Source organism: Tamandua tetradactyla, chromosome 25 (genome assembly GCF_023851605.1).
Source record: "Tamandua tetradactyla isolate mTamTet1 chromosome 25, mTamTet1.pri, whole genome shotgun sequence".
Taxonomy (NCBI): Eukaryota; Metazoa; Chordata; class Mammalia; order Pilosa; family Myrmecophagidae; genus Tamandua; species Tamandua tetradactyla.
The window spans coordinates 16,729,257-16,741,763 of NC_135351.1; the positions used below are offsets into that span (position 1 = coordinate 16,729,257).

Genomic DNA, 12,507 nt, shown 5'->3' on the forward strand with positions numbered 1-12,507 from the left:
AAAATTATCTCTCTCTAAACCCAGAACTCTAGCATAGCTATGTGATTTCTTGAAGAACTGATCTTCAAAGGTAACAATAAAAATAAATTTCAGAGGCATCATTTTAAAATTAATATACTTGAAAATTTTTTAATTTAAAAAAGGAAATTTCTAAAAAATGAAGTGCCCAAACCTATAATCTGAAAACAAATGTTAGCCATGCACCACAGGATCCTTACTTTGTCTATTCTTAATGGAAGCTAATTCTTCTAGTACGGTCTGGTCTGTAGATCTGGCAAAGGCCTCTGCTGTGGCACAGTACCCATGGTGGACTAAATAAGATGAAACCATTCTTAAAATAAAAAGAAGAAATACACATCTTTTAGTCAAGCGAATACATGTTTTATACTACAGTTTATATAAGCAAGATCTGTTTTGGTGTTATAAAACCCACCTATTTCCTCGAAACAATTAAGGCTAAGAACCTCAGCTTTGAAGTCCAAAAAATCATTTTGTGCTATTTGTGTAGAATTTCCAAAAAGATAATGCAAATGCTCTGTTGATACTACTCTCCCTAAAATAAACATTATTAAAGAATCAAAGACACAAAATGACTCTGATTCTCTGTACCCCTTTACCCTTAAGTCCTTTCCTGTTTATTCTTCATCGTTACAGTCCATTCTATCAGCCACAACTTGTCTCATCCTTATTGTATGATTTATCCCAGTAAAGTATTTGCATTTTGTAAAGTAAAAACATCTAAACAGAAGTGATTAATTCTTTGTGTTTCAGAGTTCAATCACTTTCTTTACCTACTTTGTTAAATGCGATGAGATAAAGTGTGAACAGAAGAAATACTAATGAGAGCCCAGACAAACTCTTCCAGAGCAAATTCTATGGGGGTAATAAAAACAATTGATTGGAATCAGCGTTCTTAATCTAAACCAGTCAGTATGTTCTTACACAAGAAGGTTAATTACGCAAACATGATGACTTTTTCATTTTTTCAAATATGGGATTTATACAATTTCAGAGCACAACTTCATTTTTTAAAAAGCCACCAAGTGGTCAAAACACAGATTTACATCTACTCACAAAATGTAGTTAAACTATTAAACCAACAATATCTAAGCCAAATATTCAGCTTGCAAACCTGCCTCCCCTAGCACTACTTAAAGACCTAAGGCAGTAGTGGTTAGGAAACGGCCAGGGCAGTGCTTCACTTGGGGAAGAGTCGGGCAGGGGAGTAAAGGAGAAAAGACCTCTAAGAATCCGATTTTTCACTTTATTTCATCCAATTGCTCAAATTAAATTGAAGAAGACTCTTAGGAGGCTGATGAGTATCAATTTTGTGGAGAATGGGGTAGAGTCCTTCAATGAACCATTCTATAGGATTATGGTAAACAGTATTTCCTCTACTACTATCCTGGCATGATGCTCAGTGGCAACCACTTTTAGAGGGCTAAAGGGATGTGACCCCCAGGAGAGCAACCAACCCATCCTAGCTTTAAACTCATGGCAAGTATGGATTTTGAATAAGGGTTCTCTATTCTTTCAACAGTGATGGACAACACGCTAGTGTCAAGGCTCTATAATACAAGGTGATATCTCTAAGGAAGAAACTATTTTCAGAATCAAGTCTTTCAGTCACCACCCCCTCTAAAATATACAGTTTTCTTAGATTTTTTAATTTAATAATATTAAAAGCATTCACACAGACATTTAAGATGAATTGTGTTGGACTGATGGTATCTGAGAACTTGTGCTATTTTCTTGAGTTAGGTTACAATAGTGAAGATGACTTTTTTAATGTAAATGGTATTTAATTTTAACATCTATACTGTTTCAAGCTTTAAGAGCTACCATTTGGTATGAATGACATACAGTGTCATTTCTAGCCTTTCAGCAAAGCTACAGTCTAAAAGGTTGGCAGATAATAGGAATTCTATTAACCTCCAATGAAATTCTCCTTTTTAAAAAACAAAACAAAACAACAACAACAAAAAATCCCTAATAAAACAGGTTGAAAATTTTTGGTAAAAAAAAGAAATTGAGATAAAAGTTTTTCATTTTATAGTACCTTTATTTGACCTCATTTTCTGCTCTGCTGCAGGCCATCCTCCACCACTGTTATTACTGAATCCTACTGATTTATCCTGCATTTCGAAATCTTAATTCCATATTCATTGCTCTTTAGTCTTCCTTCATTCCCTTTACCTTCTCTTAAATGTCTAATAATAACATATACAAGTAAGTGGCATTAAAATTAATTAGTAAGATATTTTAAAATTCTTTAAGCTAGAAGCTTGGTCAGATTTTCTTATTTAGAATGGGGTTAATTATAATCTTCCTGAATCTACATGCAAAATACATACATATTTAACAAAAAAGGGGGTCCCAGTAACTGAAAATTCAGCCAAATCCTGAAATGCAAAATGCATATATCAAGTCTGTATTCCAATATATAAGCTATGCCATTATTTTGATGCTTACTCTTACCAAGCAATAATTCTTTTTTTCTCATAAACATGTGAACTACTGAACTATAGAGCCAAGTTCCTATCCAAAAAAACCACAAATCCTAAATTAAACACTCTACATAGCTCTCTGAATTTACCTTTTGCATTGACATTAACTGAATCATGTAACCTATGGAAATCATTAAATCCTATTACTAAGGATAACAAAGGGATTAATCTAATCTAAGCAAGCTAGTTTCACTTTATTTCTTTCATCCAATTAATATTAGATAAATTACAACTCTTTATGTATGTTTCCAAATCAAACATTATTTCTTATTTTGTTTAAACACTTGGGGGAAACTACTGTTTGTAAAGAGATTAGGTATAATCTCTTATATCTAATCTTAGGTATATTATTAGGTATAAATTAGTAAAAACCTATTCTGCAAATACCAGAAGAATAAAAATGTTTAACAAAAAAACTTTTGAATAATGTCAATTCAAATTTCTTCATTCTTACTTTTGTATCATGGTCTGCCACTCTCCTTCTCGATCTCCAATAGGAAACCGGTCTATCTGTGCCTGTATTTTGGTTCTCCACTCTCGCATGTAGTCTTCGATATCAAACACAAATGGATGTTGCCCAAAATTGGCATCGACTACTTCTCCTGGTGTCTGAAGCCCCACAGTAGGATACAAATTTGGCTGTAAGATAAATATATTTCATTAAATGGCTATCCCTTTTATATTAAGACATTTCTTTCTTTCAAATGCTATCTTTATAAGAACAGGACTACAAATTCATTTGATGCTACTTTAAAATCTCAGTCAAAATATTAATAAAGGAAAACATTAAAAAATGATTTTAAATACATTATATACTGGGTGAAAAGTAAAACTTCGTGGAATCTGACCATTGAGAAAATATATAAAACAACCTATGCCATCTATTTTATTTATTCAGGGATCATATTTAGCATACGTTGTGGCATTGTATTTCTAACAAGTAGGCACAATTCCTGTTTCAAGAATATGTCATAATGTAGTTACGGAGATTCAAGTATAAACACATAATTCAGGTTTACTACTACTGCTTTTATGTATAATATATTTCTAGAAAGTGTCTGTTAAAAAAGCTATTGACCACAGAGTAGAATCTTAATTGGACATGTACTATTTTACATTCAGAACTTTCATTTATCTTTGGGATACCTTTTAAAAGGAAAGAGAAAGGAAATAAACCTTCTCATCCACATGAAACATATATTTAATTACAGAAATTTAAAACAACCTTTAAGAAATACATTTTGACAATATCTATTAAAAATGACAAAGCAATTTCAATGGAGGAATCTAATCCTACAGGGTAAAAAAACATATACAAAGATACATTTGTTATGGCAAAAAAATTTAAAAGGAATGTACATAAATAGGTGATATACATTTAGCAAACCTAAAGTTTCAATAATTATAGGTTTAAGAAAAAACAATGCCAATTAAATCCTGATAGCTCATAGATTCCAAGATGCATTCCCATTTCAGAAATGTTGAAATATGGAAAACTGTGCGTCTTGAAGTTGATAAACTGTGGTAGTACATTCATACGATATTATAAAAGTAGAAAGAACAGAGTAAAAAACTTGTATACCGACACAGAAAGATGTCCAATACACATTAATAAATGAAGAAAGTAATCTTTAAGAATAGTGTGTATACTATGATCCTAACTTTTTTCTAAATATCTAAATAATGGACATATAAATAATATATGTTTGCTTGCTTACTTATGTTTAGAAATAGTCTGGACGGATATTCACTCAAGTTAAAACAATCATCATATCTAAAGAGGCTGGGATTATGAGGAACTTCTGTTTCGTACATTTCTATATTTACAAACATTTCCCTTATTATCTGAATATTTAACACTATGTATTACTTGTTTAAGAGTTTAAAAAAACTTGTAATAGTGTTAAGTTTTGCTCACTGAAAACTAAATATAATTTTTATACCATTTACTCAGCCTTAAAACTGAAAAATTTGGGGGAACAGGATTTAAAGACAGAGTTCTTAACTTGTTAGATTACAGATTTTTAAAAATATAACAGCCCTCAAAAGGGTACAGTTTCATCCATAACCACTAATTTTAGAGTATTTTCATCACCCCAAACAGACACTCCATACCCATTATTTGTCATCACTCCTCTTTCTCCCCCTCCCCTACGCGCTTGATAACCTCTGATCTACTTTCTGCCCCTATGGGTAGGACCATTCCGGACGTTTCAGATCAGTAGAATCATACAATACATGGTTTTCCGTGACAGGGTTCTTTCGTTTAGAATACTGTTTTCTTTTTTTTCCCTTTGTATGCTGCATGGCAGGGGTCACATTTCATTCTTTTTCCTTTATTGCAGCACCATTTGTTGAACTATTTTTGTTTGTTTTGTTTTGTTTGCTTGCTTGTTTGTTTTCGGGAAGTGCATGGACCGGGAATCAAACCCAGGTCTCTCACATGACAGGCGGGAATTCTACCACGGAACTACCCTCACCCCCTAGAACACTGTTTTCAAAGTTCATCCATGTAGCTGCAGGTATCTAGGTTATCGATCTATTATTAAATGTTTTCTAGGAAAAGTTCCTTAAAAAAATCATTCCTGCTTGTGTACATCTAGACAAAATATGAAAACGTAAATCTTTATGAAAAGAATTAAAAAATTCTTTTTAATCTTTTAGATTAAAGGTGATGGTAGAGTTATACAGGAAAGTAAGGGTTTAACAAATGAGTATGACTGCTGAATCATTATATTGCTATTTCTTTTAGCCTCCATTACCTTAGAGCAGCTAGAAATGAAAACCCAAAATTGTGGAATTGTAACTCATACCATTCACTGAAATTTGTTCTACAACTAATTGATGCAATATACTTAGAAATTTATTGCTTTTATGCATATGTTACTCGAAGAGAAGGAGGAATAGAATAGAGAAGATAGGATTTAACTAATGAATATGACTGCTGAATCATTATATTGATATTTCTGTTGGTGTCCAGTATCTTAGAGCAGCTAGAAGGAAAAAACAAAAAATCGTGGAACTGTAACCCACACAAAACTAAAATCTGTTCTATAACTACTTATTTTTTTTAAATACACTTGGAAATTTACTGCTTTTTTGTATACATGTTATATTTCACAATAAAAAACTTAAAAAGAAGAATTAAAAAATAGATCTCGGGCAGGTCACAGTGGCTCAGCAGGCAGGAATGCTTGCCTGCGATGCCAGAGGACCCAGTTTCGATTTCTGATGCCTGCCTGTGTTAAAAAAAAAAAAATAATAGATCTCATTTCTGTTAACCTGTGAAAGATAAAAATATACTAAATTTATTTCCAATCTAGACATTGTTCAAAAGAGAAATTTATACAAGAAAATCCATATTCTCAAAACACAGTTTTGTTCTATTATATTTAAAAATGAATTTACCTAATCCCAAACCGAATTAGTCTGTAGATAAAGACATTTGGGAAAGAAAGACTATTCTGAAAAACATCTAAGGTTTACAGAGCTGTAAAACACATCCTAGGACTGTTTCATGATATCTATAACACAGTCTAGGTAAACTGGTTTTTCTGCAAATCTATTTTCTCCCAGGATTCAATGCTGCATCTGGCTAGTGAGATCACAGGTACATAACATACAAACACTGGTCTGATGTTTCCTTTAAGGAGCAATGACTAACGTTTTCCTTCCTTTTTAAGTAGATGGAACTATATAGCACATGTGCATCCCAGAAGATCTCAGTCATAAAAATGAAATACTCTCAGAACAACTCTATGAAAAGGAACTACAACAGCCACTATGACAACTACCTTACCCACTGTTGCAAAGTTAAATTATCACCACTGGTTAATTATTGACAAGGGAAAAAACATAACTGGTGATTCAAAAGTGAGGCAAAAAATTAGAAGGTAGCACAAAAACAGTCATTGTGCCTACAACCAAATAAGCCTTTTCCAAATGATTATCACTATCTACAAATGAAAAACAAAGAACTGTTCACTCTGACAAGGTGGTTTTACATGCTTAGTGAGTGAGTGAGAGTAAGGAAAGGAGGGAGAGAGAGACTCATCAGCTACCACGCCCTTTAACCAATTCCACATAAAACTGTGTCTACTTAACAAAGCCTCTGAAACAGTCAGACCTTATCAACCTACCTCCCAGCATTTACATCTGTATACTCTTACTCCATTTGACATCACAATGTTCTACAAGCTGAAGCTCCCCTCACACATCCACCACACACACACTTATATGCATGGTCCCATCCCCACTTGCCTATTCCAGGATGTGCTGGTTTGAAAGGAAGCATGCCCCCTACGAAAAGCCATGTTTTGATATAAATCCCATTTCATAAAGGTAGAATAATTCCTATTCAATACTGTATATTTGAAACTGTAATGAGATCATCTCCCTGGTTGATGTGATTTAGTCAAGAGTGGTTGTTAAACTGGATTAAGGGACAACATATCTCCACCCATTTGAGTGGGTCTTGATTAGTTTCTGAAGTCCTATAAAAGAGGAAACATTTTGGAGAGAGAGACTCAGAGAGAGCAGAGAATGCTGCAGCACCACAAAGCAGAGAGTCCACCAGCCAGTGACCTTTGGAGATGAAGAAGGAAAATGCCTCCCGGGGAGGTTCATGAAATAGGAAGCCAGGAGAGAAAACTAGCAGATGACGCTGTGTTCGCCATGTGCCCTTCCAGCCAAGAGAAGCCCTGACTGTGTTTGCCATGTGCCTTCTCACTTGAGAGAGAAACCCTGAACTTCATCCGCCTTCTTGAACCAAGGTGTCTTTCCCTGGATGCCTTTGATTGGATATTTCTGGTATATTGCATTCCAGCAGCTAGCAAACTAGAACACAGGAGGATATGATCACTATGTTACTTTTTCCCAATTTTTTTTTAAAGTAACATTTCCTTGCTACTAACTCACTTCAACCTGCAAATATCCTGCTGCATTTCCTAACCTTTAAAAAACCTACTATCTTCCCTTCCTTTGCCATTATTTTATTCCCCAAAGTGGCCAAAGTCCTCCACAGTTATCCATACCATAAAATTTCCTTCTTATATCTTCTCTTACCTTCTCCAATCAAGGTTTCTTCATCACTCGGCTGAATCTTTCATGTCAAGGCCATGAATGACCCCCACTCTACTAAACACAATGGTCAATTCTTGGTCCTTGTATCACTGACATTTGACTCAAATATTCACTCCTTCCTCTTTGATATGTTATCTTTGCTTGGCTTTCAGGACACCCAACTCTTGGTCTTCCTCCTACACCGCAGTGACTGCTTCTTCTCTATTTTTCTTTGCTTCTAAATTTGGCAGGGCCAAGGACTCAGGCTTTGGTCCATTTCTCTTCTCTGACTATACCCACTCCCTTGTTGATCTCCAGTCTTATGACTTTAAATAACACCTAAATGCTAATGACTCCCAGCCCAGGCTCTCTTAAATTTCAGCTCATATATCCATCATCCAACTTGACAACTCCATTTAACATATCCAAAACTGAACTCATCTTTGTCCTCAAAACTTGCTTATCTCTAGTCTTCTCCATAGTAACTTAATCTCCACCCTTGCAGTTTTTCAGAGGTCAAAAATATGAAGGCAGATCTTCTTTCTCACAACTCCACATTCAATCCTTCAGCAGATTCTCATATTTCTGAGAAATACGAGACGGGCTTTTTCAAAATTATGTTTTACTTTTTAAAAATTTTTTTCATTTAACTCTTTAAACCATCTGGAATTTACTTTGGTATAAAATTTAAGGTAAAACCCTACCGTTTTTTTTTTTTTTCAAAAAGATATTCATTCCATTACTGCCTATTAAATAATGCTTGGTGAGCAATTTTGATCTGCAGATATCAGACTTTCTTTGGCTTAGCAAAGTTATTTCCTATTATAACTTTGATTTTTCCTATTTTTTCCCCCAGGATTTTATTTAGGAATAACAATAATTTATATATTAGGTTTCTAGTCTCTGCCTTTGAATCTTTTATCATCTCTCTCAAAGGACATAATTTTTTTAACATCTCCAAAACTGGAATGTACATGGATTGCCATGACTGAAGGCACCTTGAAATCACTATTGGTCAGGCAGCTGCCATGATACAGCTGTCACTGCCTGCACATCTATGAACTTGTTAAAGAATGAGCTCACTGAAAACCACTGGGACTTGACTGTTTTCCTGATGACATAGCTGGACAACTGCAGCCCACAATACAATTTTGGCAATGAGCCGCTTACAGGACCAACTGACAAAGGAATATCAGAATCTTAGTTGTTGTCAAAAAAATCTTTAGTTAATACCTTCTGGTAATATTAAGAAACTGACAGCATCAAAATGTGCATAATTCTATCAACAGCCTGGAAGAAAATTCCCAGGGGTCTAATGGAGAACTCTCAAGAAATTTTGTCTCACCAGTGTTCTTACTGGCACAGAAGAGAGTACCATGTAAAAAACCATGGACAATCAACTCTAAAAAGTGCTTTGTAAGGTTGGACTTGGATATGAAGTTAGAGGAATAAATACCTTAACCAATTTATATTGTTTAACTCGTCCTTTTTCGTGCGCAACAAATACCAATTAAAAAAAAAATTCTATGTCTAAATAATCCTAAGAGATATTCAGTAGGTATATCATAAAAATTCTCAGTTAAGAAAACACTGTGCCATAGCTGATTAGTTCTTTCCCCCTAGTGTTATATATCATGCATATTACAATTGATAGTCTTAGATTTGATAAATAAGGTATCCAGAATCAGACCATTTTCCCACATCTCCCATCTGAATTCCTGCAATAGCCTCCTCACAGCTCTCCTTGCTTCTCCCCTTATTCTACCAGCACATTATTTCTCAACCAGCAGTCAGAGTGATTTTTAAAAACTGAAGTCATATCATGACAACTAAAACCCATCAAATCTTTGTATTTCACAGAGAAAATGCCCCAGTTCTTTTAATACAGTTTTATCGAGATAACACTCACACACCATACAGAAGTATACTTCTGAATACCCAAGTTCTTACAAAGTCCTACAAGATCTAGATGACTGGTGCTCCACCCCACCCCCGTGATCTCTAGACTCAACCCTACTCCTCTCCAGCCACACTTCCTGCTATTGTTCACACAAGCCAGGTGGGTCCCTTCCTCAGTGCTTTTGCTCCAATGGTTGCCTCTGTCTGGTACACTCTTTCTTTACAAGGCCACTTGGCAAACGCCCTCTCCCCTTCAAAAGTAAGCAAGTTGTACAACACCATGTCCTGCTTTTGGCACTTCCATGGTCTATTTTTTACTCTTTTTTTCCCCCAGTGTATAAAACCTTCTCAAATATGTTATAATTTATTTATTTTAATGCATTCTTTATTGTCTGTCTCCCATAGCTTCAATACTATAATCTCCAAGAGGATAAAGATCTTTATCTGTTTTGTTCAATGATATATCCCAAGCACAGAATCTCCCATATAGTAGACATACATTATATATTGAACAAATACATAAATGACTAGAACTATTGTACAGTCTGTTGTGGAAAAGGCCAAAGATGCTAAATAAACACATTTTGAATGAGTACATACATAGTGACATTAAATAGTGTATTTTAAGTACACATCCTGATTCGTTTTTAGCAGCTACAAAATTCCCTTGTCCCAATGGATCCAGTGCAAAATGAAGCTTAATTTTTGAAGGTTCACAACCAGGGACGGCTAGAAAAAGGATCTCTATTCAATACATGGCATATTAACTTAATAAATATCAATAAAACTGCATTCTAAACCTACTTAATACTAATTTTTTAATACTTTAATAAAAAAATGAAAAACTGCTTTTAAAATAATTATGTCTTACCGGTAGGTCAGTGAAAGCAATACCTGGGGGGGAAAAAAAAAGTGGCATTAGAAGCTGTTTTTCAAAGGCTATGGTGACAAGCTGAATTTCTCACTAAAAGGAAGGTAAAGAACGCCAAAAGAAGAAAAGGAAAAAAATTTAAAACCTAAATATAAAATAACAGGACTAATTTTTTTCTCAACAACACTAACTTACGTCTGAGTGACACTGTCCTCCCTCAAGATCAACAATCTGGTTCTCTTACGTAAATTTTTATTTCTGTTACGCTGCCTTCAAGTATTTCTGAAATGGTTTTAGTTATATTTTCAAAACTACATTAGAAACCACATAAAGAAAACTGGTTGCAAAACAGTCACATCTGATTTATAACCCCCAAGCTGCTTTTTCCACACCCCCCCACTGAACCTTTTTCATCTTGATTTAGCTTTAAATATTTGTCGGTGAATGGAAAAGAGGGATTTTTCAGTAGTAAAAGGTGAAAAGGGGGGAAATATTGTACTTTTGCTTTAAAAAGTATTTTCTATAAAAGTATATTCTTGAATAGTTTTTGGCAACTCCGAAAAAAAATTGATTCCTTCTTCAAAAAGATAAAGATTACACGGCTGAAAAGAGTATGTTCTTTCACAGCAACTTCAACACCCTACTGTTCCCAACATGCTGGAGCACTGGTTACATCACTGGAGTAAGTTTAATAGCATCCCAAAGTGATGACAATAATATTCCAAATTTTCAAATATATTACTTAGCTGAAAATAATATAATAAATGAACCAAGTAATTTCTGTAGAACCTCACATGTTTAAAAAGATGAAAAGCTTTAGAATAAATAATAGGAGAGTGATGCCAGTGAGTCTGTTAACCTCAATTCTTACAGTCTAAACTCACATGAGAATAAACAAAACACACCAGCATGCAAGACCTCTACAGTCTTGATCAATATCTGAAAAACAAGGGAATTTCCACTAAATTACCTTTAAGGTCTCGTTCCACTTGAGTGTTATACCTCTGTGGTTGTGCTATACCAACAGAAAGCAGAACTATCTGGTTCAATTCATTAAAACAAGTAAAGAGGCAACATGCATGCTTTATATATTTTTTAAAAAATGAATAAAAATAGTGCTTTGTACTTAGTAATGCCCTGATTTTAGGACTTTTAAAAACAAGTAAATTTTAGGGTGCATGGGTGGTTCAGTGGCAGAATGCTTGCCTTCCAAGCGGGAAATCCAGGTTCAATTCACAGACCACGCACCACCAAAAATACAAAGTAAATTCATGTCGGCTTGTCAAAAGGAAAGCAAACCTAGAGGGCTCCCCCTCCCAAGTAAAACACTGATTACTTTTAGCTTCATTACTAACACAGAGGGTACAGTGACTGTGAGCCAAATAAATATGAAAATTTATTCTAAAATTTTCAGAAAACTAAAAAGGACAGAGAAAGGAAAGAAAACACTTTAATAAAATAATACAATACAATTTTATCATTTTCATAATAGCAGCCTAATCAATTATTTTTCTCAAAGATGTCTATTTCTTGCACTGAATAGTAACATTATAACTAAGACTGTTTCAATTTATATTCTTAACAAAAAAATCCTTTTAATAGTAATTATTGAAATCCTCACTCTACCAAAAACTAATGACAAACCCAAATTAATCCCACAGATTACCATCTTTGAACACTGCCAAGTACAGGTACCATGACCTATATAACAGTCATACTCAAAAAGATGCCACCTTAACAATTTAAAGTTATAATTAAATTTTACACAGAAAATAATTTTCTATATTTCTGATTTCCCCATTTTAGTCAAAAAGCTTTCTAAAAAGTGCTATTCAAATGAATGCCAAGTCCAAATATTTTTAGATTAAGTTTATCTATATACTGTAATGTTTCTCCCTTAATTATCTCCTCCAAAACAAAAAAACCTTTTCATTTCTATTTTTATGGTTAGTAAATTTATATTTTGAAAACACTGCCTAGGACAGAAAGCAAAGATGTATCAGCTTTTGGTCAGAAATCATCCATTTGGTACAAAGGAATACTAACTGAATGGCATTTTACTTCTAGACACTAGAATACAGACTAGAGGATCAACAAACTTTCACTGTAAAGAGCCAGATAGTAAATATTTTAAGGTCTGCAGGTCAAATGGTCTTGGTAACAAACTAC

The 12,507-nt window shown here is 34.1% G+C and overlaps 1 protein-coding gene across 1 annotated transcript in view; it reads right to left on the reverse strand.

Moving 5' to 3' along the window:
* The window catches only part of RANBP9 (RAN binding protein 9), a 113,871-nt gene that overhangs the window by 20,002 nt on the left and 81,362 nt on the right, over positions 1-12,507 (reverse strand). The window contains exons 5-7 of the mRNA XM_077143722.1: positions 10,339-10,361; positions 2,962-3,146; positions 219-331 (exon numbers count right to left, since the gene is read on the reverse strand). Of these exons, the coding sequence (XP_076999837.1) occupies positions 219-331; positions 2,962-3,146; positions 10,339-10,361 (321 nt within the window). The remainder of the gene's footprint in view (positions 1-218; positions 332-2,961; positions 3,147-10,338; positions 10,362-12,507) is intronic.